The 22,100-nt window shown below is 42.5% G+C and overlaps 1 protein-coding gene across 3 annotated transcripts in view; it reads right to left on the bottom strand.

Annotated features, from left to right (window-relative positions):
* The window catches only part of VWDE (von Willebrand factor D and EGF domains), a 73,621-nt gene that overhangs the window by 29,541 nt on the left and 21,980 nt on the right, over positions 1 to 22,100 (bottom strand). For all 3 annotated transcript variants that reach the window (XM_043541139.1, XM_043541140.1, XM_037891559.2), the window contains exons 4-13: positions 18,240 to 18,296; positions 16,594 to 16,853; positions 15,435 to 15,524; positions 13,447 to 13,591; positions 12,476 to 12,690; positions 12,023 to 12,096; positions 9,610 to 9,883; positions 7,585 to 7,793; positions 1,413 to 2,401; positions 255 to 391 (exon numbers count right to left, since the gene is read on the bottom strand). In XM_043541139.1, coding sequence (XP_043397074.1) covers positions 255 to 391; positions 1,413 to 2,401; positions 7,585 to 7,793; positions 9,610 to 9,883; positions 12,023 to 12,096; positions 12,476 to 12,690; positions 13,447 to 13,591; positions 15,435 to 15,524; positions 16,594 to 16,853; positions 18,240 to 18,296 — 2,450 coding nt within the window. The remainder of the gene's footprint in view (positions 1 to 254; positions 392 to 1,412; positions 2,402 to 7,584; positions 7,794 to 9,609; positions 9,884 to 12,022; positions 12,097 to 12,475; positions 12,691 to 13,446; positions 13,592 to 15,434; positions 15,525 to 16,593; positions 16,854 to 18,239; positions 18,297 to 22,100) is intronic.

Genomic DNA, 22,100 nt, shown 5'->3' with positions numbered 1-22,100 from the left:
CTGATATATCTCTCTCTCTCAACTGTAAAAATTCCTATTATGTTTTCTATTTCTCTTGCCATTGAGGAGATGGCAGTCTTACAAGGAGTTGAGTGCCTACTGTAAAGTGCTGAGTATATTTGCTCTCAGCTTCCATTGCATGATTGGACCCTGTGTGCATTAATATAAATGCCCTCTATTCTGCCCAGGCAATTAGAAATTAATCCCAGTGCTCTGAAAAGTTCAAATATATTATTACTGTGTAAATGACAAACCTGTAGTTTGATAATTTCACATTTCAGACTGGGTGACTCCCTGAAACCTTGGCCAAAAGCTCTCACAGATGTACAGTCATACCGTCGAACATCACACAATCCATCATTCTCCAGCTCTGTAATTTCTGGAATCTGACCTTTGAAATAAAGATTAGTAAGTGAAAGTCAACAAATTAACTGATTAACACACATTTAAGCTATGTAAAGCACAACGCATCTCTCTGTCTATAACTATACATATCTTAGAAGAAAGAGTAAACAATATTGCCCTGCCTGGTCTGTCTTCAGCATTTCATTTTGTCTGGTTAAAATGTTTAAATGAGAATTCAGATACAATTTTAGAATGGCAGAAATCTGTCATACAGCAGATATGGGAAAGAGATATACAAATATGGTACAACATCTTGTAGATCTAAATTAGAGATCCAACCAAAGAAAAAAATTAACTGGAATATTTTATAAATTTGAAGTTTCAAATTTCCTATTCAGCTCTACTTTTGATATTGAGTAGGCGAGGAAATGTTCATGCTGCCAAGAAGTGGCTGGGCATGTGTCAGGTCTGCTTCTCATTTATAGTAACATACCTTTACACTCCTCTGGCAGCATAAAATGTAACTGAGAATCAGGCCCTAACATCAGAAATGGTAGAAATGGAAATGGATGGGGGAAAGGAGTCTACAGCCCAAACCTAACTGTTTTCTTTTTGATGTAGATACTCTCCTAAAATAGTTTGCTGTCAGGGAAGCAGCTCCTCCAAAATAAAAAAGTATTCTACTGCCACTTAATGATCAGGGCTCTTAAAGAAGTTAAAAATAGGGAATGGATATGTGTGACAGCTCTCCTTGACAGAAGACAGTGTGTGAAATATGCTACTCTCCTCAGCTAGTAGTCTAGATTGTATATTCAGTGAGAGTTGTCAATATTTTAATTCTGACATGCCAGAAACTGAGTCTGTGGCTTGCCCTTGGGAAACCAGGAGGCAGAACAGATAACACATATAGCTGTTATTGAAATGAAGTTGTGGGATAATGAGTAGGCCCACTGTAGGGAACGACTGTCAGTGTGCAAAAGCAGGGGAGAAAAGCAATAAAATGATCTGGTCTGGCACAAAACCCAAGAACATTGTATGAGTAAATCGTCCTGCATAGTTCTACTTACCAGACAACACACTGCAGTCATATGAGCTAAAGCCTTGAAAACAGGCACAGCCCCATTCTACACACTGTCCATTACCACTGCAGAGATTGGGGCATTTTAATGCTAAGAGAAGGTCTTCAACTGACCCCTGAAATCCTTGTGTGTTGTAATTTATTTCTTCCAAAACCCTCTTTTCACATTCATTCTCTAACAGGGCCATGCCTGCTTCTGACCAGCTGAGATCATCCTTCAGCAATAGATCTTTAAAACACATATCTACTGTATCCTCTATCCGCCTGCCAAGAAGAGCAGTGCAAGATCTGCCTATGCTGGAGTTAGCTATTGTCTGCTTGCATAATGCCAAGGCATTGGACTCAGTGAGGCCAGAAGGTGTGGGCCAAGAAGGAAAAAATTCTTGGTGTGTGTCAGGGGTATGGTCCTCTGGAAAAAAATAGCTAAACCCTTCCAGGTCCGTTTGGCTGAGACTTTGGAATGGAAATACAGAAAGATATTCATAATAATGATGGCGCTTCCATCTATTTCTGACAGGCTGTCTTTTGTGGAGATGGCTGTCATACTTCTGTTTATTTCTTCTACTTCCCAAGCTCAATAAGCCTTGTTTTTCTGTTCCAGTGTCTTCCCTTGAATTTGTAGCTGTATGTGGTAGGGTTTGTGTGTGATGTTTGGTTTGATTAACAGATTGGTCTTCTCCGGACAGAAGAGCAGAAGAATCCTTTTCATGTGAAGATGCACGTCTGCTTAAGCGTCTGATAAGATCAACAGAGCTAAAATACTCAGCAGTGACATCCAGTCCTGGTATCAAAGAAAGAAACTTAACATTTTCACTTTCTTTGCAAGATGAAGCAAATTCTCTTTGAGAAACAGAATCCAATTTATTCACCAATTCATATAATCCAGGATCATCAACTGTGCAACTACAGAAGGGTGTTTTCTTGGATGAACTTAAAGAACTTGGTGTTTTGTCAAACAAACTGTCTCCTGGTGAAATTCTATAAAAGAAGGGGAAAAGAAAAATGAATATACTGCAAATTGTTATGTCGCTGAATTGTTTTATTTTAGAAGTCCACAGTGTTGTTTACACCACTGGACCCTAGATTATAGTAGATACTGAATATCACCAGATAGCCTTTCAAAATTTTGAGTGACCTATTTAAATTACAAAACCATGAGAATAAATTTTGATAATATGATTAAAATGCATGAATAAATGCGTTGGTTTGTGTGGTACACCTGGTTATATTGTTTAATAGCCTTTTAACCAATACTAAGGGCTTGTCTACACTTGCGAGTTAGAGCACATTAAAGGAACCCCAGGTGCTAGCTCACTACCTGTTCACACTGGCAAGACACGTAGAGCACTTTGACTCCGCAGCTAGAGCGCTCCTGGTACTCCCCCTCGGCAAGTGGAATAACTTTTGGTGCGCCCCTGCTGGAGTGCCGCAGCACCAGTGTGGACACCCTGGTCTGTTAGTGTGCTTTGATCAGCCTTCAGAAGTGTCCCACAATGCCTGTTCTAACCACTCTGGTATCACTTTGAACTCTACTGCCCTGCCCTCAGGTGACCAACTGTCAGACCCACCCTTTAAATTCTCTGGGAATTTTGTAAATCCCCTTCCTGTTTGCTCAGCCAGGCATGGAATGCTCTCAGCGAATCTTTCCAGGTGACCATGCCTCCACGCGCCAGGCAATCCCCGGTATGGAGCAATGGCGAGGTGCAGGACCTCATCAGTGTTTGGGGGAGGAAGCTGTCCAGTCCCAGCTGCGCTCCAGCCGTAGGAATTACGATACCTTCGGGCAGATATCAAGGGACATGATGGAAAGGGGCCATGACCAGGATGCACTGCAGTGCAGGATTAAAGTGAAGGAGCTGCGGAACGCCTACCGCAAAGCCCGCGAGGCAAACCACCGCTCCAGTGCTGCCCCCGCAACCTGCTGTTTCTACAAAGAGCTGGATCTGATACTTGGGGGCGACCCCACCTCCATTCCAAGGACCACCATGGACACTTCAGAGCCCAGTGCAACAAGGCAGGAGGAGGAGGAGGAGCAAAGCTGGAGTGAGGGTGCTGAGGCAGAAGAAGACACCCGGGAATCCCTAGATGCATGCAGCCAGGAGCTGTTCTCAAACCAGGAGGAAGGTAGCCAGTCGTGGCGGCTGGTGCTTGGGGAAGGACAAACACCAGAGGAGGTTCCTGATAAGCGGTTTTTATTTTGGGAAGGAAGTTATTCTGTGCAGGCTCTTAGGGTGAGGAGGGTTAGGGCTGCATGCATGCCTAGATGCGGAATACGGCGTTGATGTGCTCTCTCACATCGCGGTAATTGGCCTCAGTGATCTTTGCAAAGGTCTAATCCAGAACTTGGGCAATGCGCTTGCACTGGTTTCTCAGGAGAGCCACTGTGGTCCTTGTTCCAGTAAGGCTAACTTGTCCGCGCCAATGTGCCTTGAGGGGCGGGGGGACCCTTGCTGCACACACAGGCAAGCTGCATATGGGCCAGGGAGGAAGCCGCATTGCAGTAGAAGACCCTCCCTTGCTTCCCAGGTCACCCTCAGCAGTGAGATATCTTCCAGGATGAACTCCTGTTTAAAATGTGGGGACAGTGTTCAGTATAGTGGGCCCCTGCTGTTGTCGGTAGCTACCGGTGTGGTGCTCTGCTCTTGTTCGATGATGATAACAGTCGGCTGCATGAGTGTTCCCTCTGTGTGCTGCCCCAGCTCTGCGCAGATAGCTAACACAGCAGACCCCAAGAGAACCTCCCAAAACCACAGACTCTAGTAAGGTACGAAGGAACGTCGGCCAGCTTTATTGTCAAACGAAGCATAGTAATAGTTCCCTCTAGACTCTACAGGGCATACTGTGAATTTGTGCTCCCTGGCAATGGACACAGCTCAGTCAGTGGCGGGACACTCCACTGCCCCCTAGGCTGGACAAAGATGTGCGCTCCCGGACCTACTTTTATACAGATGCAGGACAGATTACTCATCATAGTTCAAACGAATCTATCCATCATGTTGTCCTTTTGACCCTGTCTTTAAGATGCACCTACCTGTTCCTTGTTGTGTCTGTGGAGTGTTCTGATGCTGTCTTGGCACAAGTTCCTCTCACACACACTTATGTGTGTGTACGTGCACATGCTTCTAACAACCTTTTCTTGCCAACTTCTGTGAGTGGGACCTGCCTCTGGCTCACAGCCCAGCTTTGCTTAACACTGCCTTGGAGTACTTTGGTTCAGGCTTTACTTTGGTTCAGGCTTCAGGCCTCAGACTGGGCCTCCCCTTACTACATCTGCTACTGTTGGCTCTCCCCAGGGCAGAAACCCAGAGGACAGTACAGACGTGAAACAATCAGTCACACTTGACCCTGTGCTTACTCACCATTTTGGGGCTCCCGTGGGTTATGTGCGCTCGCTTTGGGATGGACAAATTATGCTATTGTGTAGACTGTGCTTGTCCTTAAGTATGGGGGAATCATTGCTCTGTCTGGTGTGAACAATGCTGCCTCTGTTAAGTGTTGCATTTTGCCTTTACAGATGCAACCTTGAGATCTCAGCCGTCCGTGTTATTACCGGCCGAAAGACTCCAAAGAATCAGAAAGAGGCCATGTAGAAGCAAGGAAGACATGTTGCATGAAGTAATGCAGCATTCAAATAATGAAAATCAAAAAGTGCAGGAGTGGCAGGACAGTGAAAGGAGGATCCGCCAGTAGAATGAGGAGCGCCGGCACAAAAGCGCGGTGCTCCGGCAGCAAAGCACGGATCGGCTGATAAGCATAATGGAATGCCAAGCGGACTCTATCCAGGCGCTCATAGCCATGCAGGCGGCGCACTACCGCACCCGCCCACCCCTGCAGCCCTTGTCCCCAAACTCTTTCCCTTGTGCCCCCATGTCACCTCCAACCCACTTTCCCCAACATCCGGGTTCTTACCGCCACCAGCTGCCTCCAACATCTGTAGCTTCACCACCCAGCCCTGAAAACTATGACTCTTACCCACTGCACTCAACCCCTATCACCATGCAGTAAACCCATCCTGAACTGCAGCACTCATTGCACTGCACTCCAGACAGGAAGGCTGAGTATGATAACAGGACATACGCAAATCTGTGATTGTACAGTTCCCCAACCCACCCCATTGCCATTTCTGTTTCCCAAGCAGTTGTGTTTCTTTTCAATAAATCAATTTTCTTTTCAACATATGGATTTTTTGGCTTTGAAAACATTCTTTATTATTGCATAAAGTAAAAGATACCTTAGCCCAGGAAAGAAACAGGCATTGCAAGTCAGTGTAGCAAACACAGATTCCTACTAACATTGGAACCATTGCACTTCACTCCCGTGCAGGGCACCAGACATTACTGGTGGCTTTCAGCCTCAAATTGCTCCGTCAAGGCATCCCTAACCCTTGCAGCCCCGCGCTGGGCCTGACTAATAGCCCTGCTTTCTGGCTGTTCAAATTCAGCCTTCAGGTGTTGAACCTCCGAGTTCCATGCCTGAGTGACTTGTTCACCCTTCCCTTCACAAATGTTATGGAGGGTACAGCACGCGGATATAAACGCAGGGATGCTGTCATCGTCCAGGTCCAGTTTCCCATACAGAGAGCGCCAGCGGCTCTTTAAACAGCCAAAAGCACACTCCACAGGCATTCTACACTGGCTCAAACTGTTGTTGAACCGCTCCTTGCTGCTGTCAAGGCTCCCTGTGTAGGGTTTCATAAGCCATGGCATTAAAGGGTACGGGGGGTCTCCAAGGATCACAACGGGCATTTTGACTTCCCCTACGGTGATCTTCTGGTCTGGGAAAAAAGTCCCAGCTTGCAGCTTCCTGAACAGGCCAGTGTTCTGAAAGATGAATGCGTCATGCACCTTTCCAGACCAGCCTGCGTTAATGTCAATGAAATGGCCTGCGTTAATGTCAATGAAATGCCCACAGTGATCCACAAGCACCTGGAGAACCATAGAGAAATACCCCTTCCGATTAACGTACTTGGAGGGTAGGTGGGCTGGTGCCAGAATTGGAATATGCGTGCCATCTATCGCCCCTCAGCAGTTAGGGAAACCCATTTCTGCAAAGCCATCCACAATGTCATGGTTCTTCTGAGCAGGATGCGATTAATGGCCCTGCAAACTCACATCAACACGATTCCAACGGTCGACTTTCCCAATCCAAACTGGTTAGCGACCCATCGGTTGCTGTCTGGAGTTGCCAGCTTCCAGACTGCAATAGCCACTCGCTTCTCCACCATCAGGGCAACTCTCAATCTTGTGTCCTTGCGCTGCAGGGTGCGGGCGAGCTCCTCACACAGTCCCATGGAAGTGGCTTTTCTCATCCAAAAGTTCTGCAGCCACTGCTCGTCATCCCAGACTTGTATGACGATGTGATCCCACCACTCAGTACTTGTTTCCCAAGCCCAAAAGCGGCATTCCACGGTGGTGAGCATGTCCGTGAATGCCACAAGCAAACTCGTGTCATATGCGTTACTCGAGTTGATATCATCGTCGGAGTCCTCACTGTCACTTTGGATCATAACCAAACGTGACGTGCTGGCGAGATTCGTCTGCATACTTCTCAGCAGTTCGAGCTCCATTCCCGCAGACCAAAACGGAAGACAGAGCGCGCAGGACAAAAAACGTTGAAAGATGGCGCCAAATGTGGATGGACGCACAGGGATTGCTGGGATGCAAACTGATGCATCACGGGGCGTTGGGACAGGACCCAGAATGCCCCGGCCCTCCAACCCCCTTCCCACAAGCCACAGCGCCAGAATGGGAAGAGGTGCTCTGTGGGATAGCTGCCCATAATGCACCGCTCCCAATGCCGCTGCAAGTGCCGCAAATGTGGTCACGCCAGTGCACTTGCAGCTGTCAGTATGGACAGACTGTAGCACTTTCCCTACTGTGCTCTCCGAAAGTGGGTTTAACTCAAAGCGCTCTACATCCGCAAGTGTAGCCATGCCCCTAAATGACAATTAATCCTCAAGCATTCATTTGTCACATCAATAATTAGTGCCATAAAATAATTAAATTTCTATAGTTTCTTTCCGTGATTAAATATCAACCAATAACGCTGGGAAGATTTTGTAATAAGACAAGTTTTCAGAGTATGTAGGGGAAAAGCTGAATTGAAAATTAAGAAATTTCTGCAGGGGATTGATATTTATTGAAGTAAATGGTTTTTCTTACCTCCACTCATTAATAAAAGTAAGATAAGCGTTAGAATTCTTTGGGATTTCGATCCCATTCACAGTGTGGTAGTCATTCTCTGCATCTCCATCAAATGAGCCGCAAAGTCCTAAAGTGTTCTTATAATCTGAACTGGGCGCCCGGAGTGTCAGACTCATTCCCCATTCACTCACATCAGCACGAATGAAAGCTCCAGAAGAAAATGAGATCTAAAAAGGGATTGATATTACCACAACAAATAGAAACAACTAATTATTAGGTATAAAATATCAGACAACAGGGGAAACAAATAGGGAAGTGCCAGGTACATAGCAGTTAAACTCCTCATCTGACTAACCTTTCCAGAACTATTTTTATACTGTATCTCACAGTCAAACCCTACAAGCCAGTGTGGTAATTTCATGGCCACATAACCTTCATGACTGTCAGATATATTATACATTGTAGTCCTGTAGGACTTCATGGTTGTTAGCAGGGATAAAATGGAGGACCAACTGCTCCAAAAACACAAGGAGCCAGAGATCAGCTAAGCATAGAGAAGATCAAGTCACTCCATGTATGCCGGCACCAGAGAGAGGGGACATACAGGTGCCACCAGAGGATCACCTAACACTGGGGTCACGCTCAACCTTCTAGCTGGCTGTGCTGGCTTTAAGGCCAGAATCTGATGGTAGTATGGTGCAAAGTCACCTTCTACACATGAGAAGCTGGACCTAAATGCTCCAGAATATCTCAAAGAGAATCTCAGAGTTTTATTATTTTAGTTCAAACATCCCTGCAATCTATTTGAAAAGGAATTATGTGTTTTAAGAGCAAAATCTTCTGGATAGATGTAATAAGATATTTTCATAGATTAATATGGCCAGAAGGGACCATGGTGATCATCTATTCTGACTTCCTGCATAACACAGGCCATAGGACTTCCCTGAATTAATTCCTGTTTGAACTAGAGCATATCATTTAAAAAACATCCAATCCTGATTTAAAAATTGCCAGTGATGGAGAATCCACCACAAGCCTTGGTAAATTGCTCCAAGGGTTAATTATCCACACTGTTCAAAAGTTTTGTCTTATTTCCAGTCTGAACTGGTCTAGCTTCAACTTCCAGACACTGGATTTGAATAGGGACAGTCTTTCAGTAGATAAAGTGACAATGCTTTACCCATAATTATTTTTCTTCAATGCTAAGCAATATTTCTGCCAGTTTAATGTGGAAAATGCTTTATTAGAAAAAAAGTTGATAATTAAATTGCAGCAAGCAGGTAAAGAACATAATCATTCTTCATTAAACTGGTTTATCTCTTCTGTAATCAGAAACAGTGAGCTCTAGGCAAAAGGAAAAATAAGGATGCTTGTACATACATAGAAGAGCAAAAAGTGTTACTGTTGCACGGTAAGTAATAGTAGAAGAGGTGACTGGCACGGGATTAGTAGCTGAAGCAAGGAGATGGGACTTTACAACTCCTGGTTTTCACTCCCAATTCTGCCCTTGACTCACTGAGTAAATTTGGGCAAACTGGTTAACGTCTCTGTGTCTCAGTTTCCCTAGAATGGGGATAATGTTACTTTTCTACCTTATAGAGGTGTATTGATTAATTGATTCATATTTGGGCTCTTCAGATGAAGTATACGAGATAAATGAAAATCTGGCCACTTTTATTTCAGTGTCTAAATGTGGATTTTGCCACCCACATTTAAAATGTTGCTCTTGGTTCTTAATTTACTAAAATTGTCATGCAGCTGGAATATCTAAAATTATAAAGCACTGAGGCCTAAACATTTTCTTTGTAATTCAGGCTTCAAAGGATAATCTCCTCTTGACATGCGTATGTAATTTCCAAGAGCAGCGGTGGGACTCATCCATGTGTTCTGGGAGGATATTTTATCCTTTTGATTCAATGGGATTTGAGTTGTAAGATAGGCTTTATTGTACTGTTTCACTATAGAAGATAACACAGGCTTTGGCAGTATGAATTGGCAGAAATACCTTCCAAAATGAATAACACCACAGCAAATAATATTTACCGTGACTTTTCTTCCTAGATAGGATTCAGTGATCCTGATATTGCTTCCCATTATGTCTCTACTCTTTACAGATAAATGTGGCTGTGACTCATGTAGTTGACCGCTGCACATGTCAAATGCAATTATATCACTTCCTTCTTTGGCAACAAAGCCACAGTTACATGATGCTGGGAAGTGACGGCTGCCACAGTCCCACTGGCGCACATGAACTTCAAAATCCCGAGATGTACTTTTATAGAGCACAAATGTTCCAGTTTTAAAATTATCGTACAACCTGGGAGCAAAAGAAAAGCACGTGACATCATCTTCATCTTCAAGTATACTAAAAAGCTGCAACATGCTTTGTCAAAAACTTTGCCTCTAAGATACAAATTTCTAATATTTTATTTGCACTGTCTACTGTTTTCCTTACAAAGTGATCTCCATGCTCTAAGTAAGCCAAACATTACAGTTAAAAATAAATTTAAAAAACCTTTTTTTGTTCTAGAAATCAGCATAATGACTTGTTACATGGAGAGAGCTGTAAATCAAAAATTTAAAATAAGAGAGATCAGAGTATATTAAAAGTAGACTTCGCTGGAGCTGCAGAGGGAGGTGCAGAACAACATCCGGGAGGGTGGAAGGATGGGCAGGTGGTGTAGAAGTGGGGAGTGAATGTATGTATGGAAAGATAGCCAGGAGGACAAGAGGGGTTTACATCAAAGATTGGCAGTGTCAAGAGAAGCACTTTCAACCTTTTGATATGAGAGAGACCATTACGTGTCTCTAAAGGTTTAAATGATTTAAACAGGAGGAGCCTAAAGTGTCAGGTGGGGAGTGTTACTGAAGTGTGTAAATACCACGTACAAAAATGGTTTAGAGGATCACAGACTTGGGTAAGGGTCAGTTTGAACTCAACAGCAACAGAACAGCAATGTGCATATTCTTGGAGACACAAAAAATGGTTTAGCTTAAACACAAGTCGTGGCTTTTTTCTCAGGAGGGAATTTTCTGTTCCTACAAGGATAAGCATTCAATTTACTGGTATTAAATTAAACAAATGGAAGATTGTTTGGAAGCTAACCGTATGTCAGGACATACATAGTGTCTGAAATTTAACTATAACATAAATAGTGTTTAATTTTTGCTATATGCACAGTGACCTAGTAGACATAGTGCATATGTGGTTGGAATGGCCATCCTACTGGGTTTGCAAGGCATTAGCTAGTGATTCACTAAAGACAATTGCTGTGTACTTCTTGTTTCCAGCTTGTAAATAAAGAGGTTGCATTGTTTATTCCAAATCATCAGCCTCTCTCTTTTTGGCAGCATGCTTTCAGCAAGAGAATACCATTATAAATCACAAACAAGCCCAATCCTGCAGTATCTCCACGGTTAAATTGCCCACTGAAGAGAAGTGTCCTGTGAAGCTAACTCTCACTGAAGTAGGAATGACAGAATCAAGCTCATTGTTTTGTTTGTTTTTTACTGCTAGTAACATAAGGCCCTCTGTGAAGAACATGCTAATAAAATTTTTGCTCATGTGAGACTATGCTGCAACACAGTTGGACTCAGGGAAGGAATCTCTAGCCCCAATATACACTGTAGGGCCATCCAGTAGCTGACCCAATTCTGGTAAGAGAAGATGCATTTCTCCCATCCTAAATGGGGTTCACTCTGTGGCTCTATACTATGTGTGGATGAGCATCCTTGTTTGGGGGCCACATGTTCCCTTCCGGTCAGCCCTGTTACCCTAACAAGAACCAATGGGAACATTTTTCCTGTGGTGCTCAGGCAGTGCATACTTTCTCCTGCATGGATTCTCTTCTGCCTTGACCCTCCCCATGCATTAGAAATGCCATAGAAGAGGGAAAAGTACAACAGAACTTGCACTCATTGAGGACACGGAAGCTGCTCTGTCCCTGTGTGAAAAGGCTTTGTGGCTATGTGTGAAAGGCAGCTAGGCATATGACTGGCTCAAACAGCATTAACCCATACAGCACTTTGCTAAGTAAATTATAGGTAGTTGCTGGGAGACTGTGCTGATGGAGTGGCTGTTCACTGTCTCAACCCCTCCCATTCAGCCAATCCTCCTGAAATGTGTGTGTTTTATCGTACACATATATAGTGAGCAAGAGCGCCTACAGGTAGCCACCATTCCTCCGCTGGCATGCTCCACAGCCACGCTTCACAGGAACAATACAATTTGCCTCACTCTGTTGCCACACAGCAAAGAAAAGCATCTTGCCTTTAGAAATACAAATAATAGAAGCATTACTATGAAGCCCGTACAAACTGAAACATGTTTATCCCTATTGTTTTGGGGATGAATGTGTGGAGGAGCCGGGGGAAATGTACAATAAGCAATTTAACAGTGTAGTTAATATAAGTTCATGAAATCACTTATAATTAAAAGTAGCAATCCAATGATTACCTGCCATCAAATGTAATTATATGTGGGTCAGTAAATGAGTAGCAGTAGGCAGAGGGAAGATCCTTTACTGTAATCTTCAAAACAAAGAGATTCACAGTAAGTAACTGTTATCAAGTCAGGCAATAAATTACATAATCTATGTACTAATACTAATATCACATATGAGTTACTGATCTTAAAACACCAGTTTGCTTTATAATCAATCCATTTTCAAATCTCTTTCCAAATTTTATTTTTTACTATTCTCAGTCGTCAAGTTAGCTTTAAAATATTAATATTTTTTAATTCAAAAGACAAATAATTCCATTCAAATGAAAATGGAAAACTTCTCCATTAGAAATTACAGTGTGATTCAACACAGCCCGACTGAAGCCAGTGGTGGTTCAACATTTTATACCAGCTGAGGTGCTGGCCCTATCTTTTTTAAAAGATTTTAATGTGATGGTTTTCAACCTGTATGCCTTCTGGGATGTAGCGGTTCCACAGGAAATTGTCACTTAATATAGGTTCCACCATAATCTTGGTAACTCTGTCTCCATCCCGAGCAAAATCCGTCACAGCAGTGAAATGAACAATAACCTGGCTACAGGTTCCATTAATGCAGGGTTTCTGAAGAAGATCCACATCACAGGAAGAAAGAGCCAAGTTTAAACCTAGCTGCTCTTTATCTGTTTTAATGAAAACCAATCATTAGTGATTCATTTAGAGGAAAAATCAAATCAGAAGGTATTTTCTCCCTTTAGTGTTTGCTTGAGAAACCAATAAAGATTTTGCTGGTACTGTGTAAGTAAACAATGAAACAGTAAGGCCTTCTACTTACCTGATATTTTGGTAATGCTAAAGCTACCTGGATCTCCATTCATAGATAAGTTATTGGTCTTGGATTCTACATCTATAACCATATACACAAAACCACAGGTCCAGTCCTACAGTCTTTCCCCAAGCAAAACTTTCATGGAAGTCAACAGGAGTTCTGCTCAACTGCAGAAAAAGTATAATAATGGCTAAGAGTAAAGACTGCAGGACTAAGTGCTATAATAAGCAAGAGCAATGCAATGAGTCATGGGGAGAATCTTTCATTCTGAATTTCCTTTGCTTGCACTGGCTGATGTGATAAAATTAGCAATGTGCAAACACAGGGTCCAGTCCTGTTCCCATTGAAGTCAATGGCAGGGGGGCCGATGGACTGCCTGTAGGAGTCAACTGAAAGCCTTCTATTAATTGCAGCGGGTGTTGGATCAGGCTTTTGCTTCCCAAAACCTTGAATGGCAGCAGATTTGACCTATGACTTTTTTGTGCTAATTTATAATATATAACATATCCCATAATTCACAACCACACCAAAAACATCTGAAATCTAAAGGGAAGGTTTAGAAGTACATATTCAAAGTGGGAAACATAATAAAAATTAGGACAATACTTACCTTGATCAATAGTATTTAATTTTAATGAGATTTTGCAGTCATTTTCAAGTTGGCTAAATTTGGGACAAGAAATAGGAATTCTACTTTCTATTGTCAGTCTGTATTCTTTCCCATCTTCTGATATATTGAGTGACTCAGGATGCAGCTGGCATATAAAAAAGCACACTAAGAATGCAAATATTTACTTGAGATTATCTTACTCTGTGAACTACAGTAATAACACAAAATTGCATTTTCTGTATAACTTTTGAAAAGTTAAAATACAATTTTTACAGCTGTATAAAACAAATATGTTGTCTATAAAGTTGTCTCCCAATGAAAGCAAAATACTGAAGAAAACAAAACATAATATTTCTCTTAGAACCTGTCTCTGTAAACTAGCAATATAGATCCTTGTATACAGGGGTGAAAGTAATTTAAAGGACTTACCAGTACTCCAAAGTCCTGAGCGGGGGAGCGGGGCCTCAACCGGAAGAGGCGGGCCTTTAAATACCCCTGCCCTTTAAATCAAGATTTAAAGGCCCTAGGGCTCCGGCTGGGAGCCCTAAGGCCTTTAAATCACCCCTGGAGCTACCAGCTGCAGAGGCAGCTGGGAGCCCCGGGGCGATTTAAAGGGCCCCAGACTCTGGCCACCACTTCTGCAGCGGAACTCCGGGCCCTTTAAATCACCGCGAGAGCCCTGCCGCTGCTACCCCAGGGCTCCAGCTTCGGGGCTCAGGTGGAGCTTTAAAGGGCCCGGGGGCTCCGGCCACTGCGGGAGCCCTGGGGCTTCGGGAGGGTGCTTTAAAGGGCCCGGGGCTCTCCACAGCGGCCGGAGCCCCTGGCTCTTTAAATCACCGCCGGAGCCCTGCCGCTGCTACCCTGGGGCTCAAGCAGTGAGGCTCGGGGGGCGCTTTAAAGGGCCCGGGGGCTGCGGCTGCTGCGGGGAGCCCAGGGGGCGCTTTAAAGGGCCCGGGGCTTCCCGCAGCAGCTGGAGCCCCAGGCCCTTTAAAGCGCGGCTGGAGCCCTGCCACTGCTACCCCGGGCCTCCGGCAGTGGGGCCCTTTAAAGCGCCAGTGGTGCTTTAAAGGGCCCCTTAAAGCTCCGAGCCCCGCTGCTGGAGCTCCAGGGTAGCGGCGGCAGTGCTCTGGCCGTGCTTTAAAAAGCCTGGGGCTCCTCCTGCCGTGGGGAGCCCGGGGCCCTTTAAAGCACCAGCTGGGGGAAGCCGGTCTGGTCTGGCACGGCGTACTGGCTCTTGCCGGTATGCCGTACCGGACCGTACTGGCTTACTTTCACCTCTGCTTGTATAGTACACATAAGAGAATATGGTTAGGGCTCATTCACAAAGAACGCTTAAATTGAGCTATCAATATAGGATCCAATTGTGCATGCAAAAATTGTGTGGAAAAGAAAATATGTTCACATTTCACAAAGCATACTGCAGAACTTAGTAGAACATGGGTCCTGATCCTGCCGAGATTTATGCATGTGCTTAACTTTATACACTGTGAGTAATCCCATTCACAGTGCATAAAGTTACGCATGTATATAAGTCTGTGCAGAATTGCGGCCTTGATTCCTAGCCAGTGGAACAGTCCCTAGGGGGCCATTCTAGCTGGCATCAGTGACTGCAGAGGCATAAAAGTAGCTTAGGAAGCAACTTTGCCTCCCCCACCTCCCATGGAACTTGAGCTCCGCACAGTTGAAGTTTGTTCCTTATTAGTTTACTATCAATTCGAAGTGTCCAGGGGTCATACATTTTCTTGTTGCTTACTTGGTCCCACCTTCTCTTCATTTAGCATCTTTAGCAAGTGTGATTAGAATGAAAAAGCACAAAAGAAATAACAGCATTTGAAGTTGAGTTCTTTCATCATCTACTGATGCCAGAGTTTTTAATAGGCAAATAATCTTTTAGAATACTTGCAATATTGCTACAACTGTAATGAACAACAATAATTAGAAAAGCTTTTGTTGCAAGAGAGTAGAATATTGTTTCCCTTCCAAAATACCTTAATGCCAGCAAAAAATTCACTGCTCTCAACGGGTGGGCTTTGTATATCTGGTTTTTCCAAGAAAAAAGTAGAACTGCTACAGAAGACCTGCAAACAAAGGTAAAACAGGAGTAACAGAACAACAGTTTTTTAAATGGCCATGTGGCCTATGTAGGATTGGTAATTTACCATAACTACTAAGCAACTGGCCTTCTGATTGGCTACTAATGCAATGTCACTACCAAACAGCCGAGGTAAAATGGTAGGGAAATGTTTTTACATCTTTTATTTTTTGGAGGGGGTGCTGGAACAATTTATATAGTGGGGATGCTGAAAGCCATTGAACCAAATTGTATACCTTGTGTATGATGGAAACCACTTCAAGCCAGCAGCACCCCCAGCACCCCTAGTTCCAGCACCTATTGGGGGAGGGGGTGAGGAGAGAGCATTAACCCTAATTTTAACATTGATGGATAGAAAGCATCTTGTTTTTCAGGGATTAACGCCTCTGTTCTTATAAAAAGTACTGAGGGTTCTGAGGGCTTTATCCTGCTCCCACTGAAGTAACAGCATAACTTTAATTGGTTTTAATGATGTAGGACCAAGCCCTTAATGTTCAAGAGTGGTCAAGTATTTCACTTTACATCTAATCAAAAAGACAGATCCTCCAACAAAACACTGGCCTGACCACCATATTAGACCCGTGGTTTGTTACTAATTCAGGAGGAGAAGTGCCTCGTGCTGAATCACAAGCACCACTTGCTGCAGCAGCTAGACGTTATAGGCTCTTACCTCCATACCGATCCATCCCAAACTCACTTTATTTACAGGAATTTATAAACTCACAGTAGAAGGTAGCAAAGATGCAAGTTCAAGCTAACAGGGGCACAATGCACACTGTACATAGACTGATAGCTCCAAGACCATGATGGCCATAATCACTACTCAAGTACCCATGAGGTTTCTGCACTCAGATTGGCATCACTGATTATAAACAACAACCGGAGGCACAGGACTGCTGCCAAGAAAATCTGTATAGAAAGACATTGGTACCCTGCCTTTAACATTTACTGTTGCTATCTGCTGAGCATATATGAAATGATAGGTTGGTAGATAAAATGGCCATTGAGGACAATAATATATTTACAAATATACAAAAAGATTCTATTAAACGTACCCTGTCTCCGAGTCTGAGGTTTATGCCATCCAGTTCTAACAGTGAGAATGCCTGAACTGTTGTCTCTCGTCTCAGTTCTTCTTTGAAGTCTTCAGAAGCCAGCCTGGACCAAGTTACAATAAATCCCACTGAACTATTTGCAAGAGGAACATCAAAAGTACACCGTAAGTAAACACTGGCTTCAACCAACTCTGCCACAACTTCCAGTGAAGTAGGAGGTGGTGGTGATGGGGATGGAGATGATGAAGGAGACAGTCTACCTACCACAAAACATAAAATATACAAATAAAAACAGAACAAAAACATAATTTGTGAATTTCATTCTGAGGAGAATCAATATTGGTTTATGTTGACTGAACTCGCATTGAGAAAATTTAAATATCAGTTATAAAAGTAAGAATGTTTACTCTTTCCATATATAGACTTCTTTTGCAATTACATTTTACAAAGTCAGTGAAATAAAGAAATCTGGTGAGAATCACAATGAGAAAAAAAAATTTCTTTTTGCTCGTTATTAAAATAAGAAAAGTCCTTTTTCAGATATTGATTATTCATAGACTGGAGGGAAGGGTGAAAGAATTAAAGAAGACTTGATATTTTCTTTATAAGAACATTTGGATAGCAAAACTATCACAGCTTCTTCAAGAGAGGGGAGGGGAGGAAGGTAAAATGGAGTGAAATAAAAGGCAACAACAAAATCTTGCCAGAGAGCCAAAAGTAACAGGCAAAGCAATTCGAGAGGATTTGAGAGGAACAACTACTTAGCCTGTAAACAAAACTAGGAATGGTCTAAGTGTAGTGGGACAGTTGCAGGCAGCAGAGTTTGCAAGAAAGTGGTGTTGTTGAGAGCCAGCATTTAGGTACGAAAGGAATCTGCAAATCAAAGTAACTTGTATATCAACATTATTAACCATGATTATTACTTATTTAGTACTTGTGTATGGAATCATAATGTGAATCACATTTTACACAGCAATTACAATCTAAGGCCCTGCAACAGATCATATGGAGAGATCTTAGGGCCCCAACGATTTCCACTGAAAACATTGCCAGATGCACATGTGCAATTCCAGATTAATAAAAACATAAATATAATAGATTATGACTAAACAGAAATATTTACTGAGGGTACATCTATACTGGAACCCCCTCCACCTCCGCAAAGCAATGGAAAACCCTAAATATGTTGACAGTATTCCTTTCACGGATAGACGTTGAGATGTGTATTTGGTATAAGTGCCTGAAAAAGCACTAAAAGTTCAATTTTTATTATAAAACTATTAAACCTGAAAAATAAGTTTAATATTTTAAAGTTCCTTTCAGAATGTCTCAGACCCTGGGCTCCAACCCAAGTGGGAACACCTACACTGCTATTTTTAGACCTGTAGCGAGAGCTCTGTGAGCCCAAGACAGTTGACCAGGGCTCTGAGGCTCACCTCCATAGTTATTTTGTTTTGCAGTGCAGACATACCCAGAGATACAAGCTGTTTCTTACCTGATTACTAATGGTGCTGTTTTAATTTCTTCTAGGCGAAAGGACAAGACACTTCATTTACCAACAATAAATGTAAAAAATATAACAAAATCTTGAAATTATTAGGTCCTGGGTATAAAGAAAATCTTGAAAGTCAAGACAAAATACTTACTATTACAGACACCTTGAGTTTTCACTTCCCCAGGTTCACATCTTTGTGGTTTTGCTTCTGAAACAACAATAAAGAAGTTCCTTAAGTAGTATATCTATAAATAGATTAATTACATACCAGCTCTCTTAAAATATTGCTCCATGTTAAGTAATGATAAATATAATTAAAACACTAATTAAAGGCTAACTCTGGTATCTGCAAATAGATCAATCCTCACTATCAGGATCACATAGGACAGTGATGGGAATCCGTACAAAACCCTAAGATGGATATATCAGATAAATAGGTTGTGTCAAGGGGCGGGGCATGGAGCACCGACACTGCCCTCCCACACTGGCTAATACAGAGACTGTTTTTCAGCATGTTCCCCTGGATTTTGGCTAGTGACTAACCAGGAGCTAAAGCACGCCCCGAATAGGGATGCTTTTCTGAATAAGAGCCTAAATGCTTTATGGATTAATTCAGACCTATGATTTAGCTGAATTCCATGTAAATTAATTTTGAAAAATGATCTCTCCTACAGTGGCCTAAGAGATATAGTGATTTGTGCAATTGCCATTATGCAATTTGTGTAATATGCAGCAAGAAAATCTCTCCTGACTCTTAACGAGTACAACAGCAGTGGTGCCTTGATTAAACATGAAAATACTTGGACATTTGGAAACATTTTAAAAAGCAGCTAGACACTCATAAGGTAAAAGAGAAAGACTGAGATCCAACCACACTGAAACACTCATGAGTTAGCAAGAATGGGGAGCAGATTATGCTATTCCATAATCCAATGATACAAAGTTTGTAGTTGTTTCTCATCTCATACTGGCAATCGCTTTTTGAAAACTGGCATTTTGCAGCTGTTAAATGCTAACGAGGAAACAGCAGACAAAGCAGGAAGAAAAGCACAAAAGTAAAAAGGACTTTGCTTGTATGCTTTCAGTTATTAGGAAGAGGCAGGTATTAGTAATGGGTGATTCGATCATTAGAAACATAGATAGCTGGGTTTGCGATGACCAGGAGAACCGCATGGTGACTTGCCTACCTGGTGTGAAGGTTGTGGATCTCTCGAGACATCTAGATAGACTTATGTGTAGTGCTGGGGAGGAGCCGGTGGTCATAGTAAATATAGGTATCAATGACATAGGGGGGAGGGATAGGAGAGAGGTCCTGGAGGCCAAAGTTAGGCTGCTAGGTAAGAGATTGAAGTCCAGGACCTGCATGGTAGCATTCTCTGAAATGCTTCCGGTTCCACGCACAGGGCCAGTTAGACAGGCAGAACTGCAGGGTCTCAATGCGTGGATGAGACGATGGTGTAGGGAGGAGGAGTTTAGATTTATTAGGAACTGGGGAAACTTTTGGGAAAGGGGGAGCCTATACAGGAAGGATGGGCTCCATCTAAACCAAAATGGAACCAGATTGCTGGCACTTAAAATTAAAAAGGTCGTAGAGCAGTTTTTAAACTAAGGGCTGGAGGAAAGCCGACAGGTGTGGAGGAGCATGTGGTTCAGACAGAGACATCCCTTAGGGGACGATGGAGATTGTCTATGTCCTAGTAAGGAGGAGAATATAGAAGATGATAAAATACATGTAGGCTCTAATAAGAAACAGTCAAATGAAAAAAAGTCTCATTCAAATACATCATGTAATGGGAAACAGCTAAAAAGTGACAAGTTTTTAAAGTGCTTATACACCAATGCTAGAAGTCTAAATAATAAGATGGGTGAACTAGAGTGCCTAGTATTAAATGAGGACATTGATATAGTAGGCATCACAGAAACTTGATGGAATAAGTATAATCAATGGGACACAGTAATACTAGGGTACAAAATATATTGGAAGGACAGAACAGGTTGTGCTGGTGGGGGTGTGGCACTACATGTGAAAGAAAGTGTAGAATGAAATGAAGTAAAAATCTTAAATGAACCCAACAGTACCATAGAATCTTTATGGATAGTAATTGCATGCTTCAATAATAAGAATATAGCACTAGGGATATATTACTGACCACCTGACCAGAATAGTGATAGTGACTGCAAAATGCTCAGGGAGATTAGAGAGGCTATTAAAATAAAAAACTCAATAATAATGGGGGATTTCAACTATCCCCATATTGACTGGGTACATATCACCTCAGGAAGGGATGCAGAGATAAAGTTTCTTGATATCTTAAATGACTGCTTCTTGGAGCAGCTAGTCCTGGAACGCACAAAAGGAGAGGCAATTCTTGATTTAGTCCTAAGTGGAGCACGGGATCAGGTCCAAGAGCTGGACCGCTTGGCAATAGTGACCACAATATAATTATATTTAACTTCCCTGTGGTGGGGAAAACACAGCGGCCCAACACTGTAGCATTTAATTTCAGAAAGGGGACTACACAAAAATTAGGAGGTTAGTTAAACAGAAATTAAAAGGTACAACGCCAAAAGTGAAATCCCTGAAATCTGCATGGAAGCTTTTTAAAGACACCATAATAGAGGTTCAAATTAAATGTATACCCCAACTTAAAAAACATAGTAAAAGAACCAAAAAAAGAGCCAACATGGCTAAAAAACAAAGTAAAAGAAGCAGTGAGAGGCAAAAAGGCATCCTTTAAAAAGTGGAAGTTAAATCCTAGTGAGGAAAATAGAAAGGAGCATAAACTCTGGCAAATGAAATGTAAAAATATAATTAGGAAGGCCAAAAAAGAATTTGAAGAACAGCTAACCAAACACTCAAAAAGCAATACCAAAAAATGTTTAAGTGCATCAGAAGCAGGAAGCTTGCTAAACAACCAGTGGGACCACTGGACGATCGAGTTGCTAAAGGAGCATTCAAGAACGACAAGGCCATTGCGGAGAATCTAAATGAATTCTTTGCATCGGTCTTCACGGCTGAGGATGTCAGGGAGGTTCCCAAACCTGAGCCATTCTTTTTAGGTGACAAACCTGAGGAACTGTCCCAGATTGAGGTGTCATTAGAGGAGGTTTTGGAACAAATTGATAAACTAAATAGTAATAAATCACCAGGACCAGATGTTCTGAAGGAACTCAAATGTGAACTTGCAGGACTACTAACTCAGCTTAAATCAGCTTCTGTACCAAATGACTGGAGGATAACCACAGGCCAGTAAGCCTGACTTCAGTACCAGGCAAACTGGTTGAAACTATAGTAAAGAACAAAATTGTCAGACACACAGATGAACCTAATTTGTTGGAGAATAGCCAACATGGCTTTTGCAAAGGAAATCATGCCTCACCAATCTGCTACAATTCTTTGAGGGGGGTCAACAAGCACGGGGACAAGGGGGATCCAGTGGATATAGTATATTAGATTTTCAGAAAGCCTTTGACAAGGTCCCTCACCAAAGGGAGGCTATTAAGCAAAGTAAGTAGTCATGGAAGAAAAGGGAAGGTCCTCTCATGGACTACTAACTGGTTAAAAGATAGGAAACAAAAGGTAGGAATAAATGGTCAGTTTTCAGAATGGAGAGAGGTAAATAATGGTGTCCCCCAGGGGTCTGTACTGGGTCCAGTCCTATTTAACCTATTCATAAATGATCTGGGAAAAGGGGTAAACAGTGAGGCAGTAAAATTTGCAAATGATACAAAACTACTCAAGATAGTTAAGTCCCAGGCAGACTGTGAATAGCTATAAAAGGATCTCTCAAAACTGGGTGACTGGGCAACAAAATGGCAGATGAAATTCAATGTTGATAAATGCAAAGTAATGCACATTGGAAAACATAATCCCAACTATACATATAAAATCATGGGGTCTAAATTAGCTGTTACCACTCAAGAAAGAGCGCTTGGAGTCACTGTGGAGAGATCTCTGAAAACATCCACGCAATGTGCAGCAGCAATCAAAAAAGCAAAACAGAATGCTGGG

Source organism: Chelonia mydas, chromosome 2 (assembly GCF_015237465.2).
Source record: "Chelonia mydas isolate rCheMyd1 chromosome 2, rCheMyd1.pri.v2, whole genome shotgun sequence".
NCBI lineage: Eukaryota > Metazoa > Chordata > Testudines > Cheloniidae > Chelonia > Chelonia mydas.
This window is presented reverse-complemented; position numbering and strand designations above follow the sequence as displayed.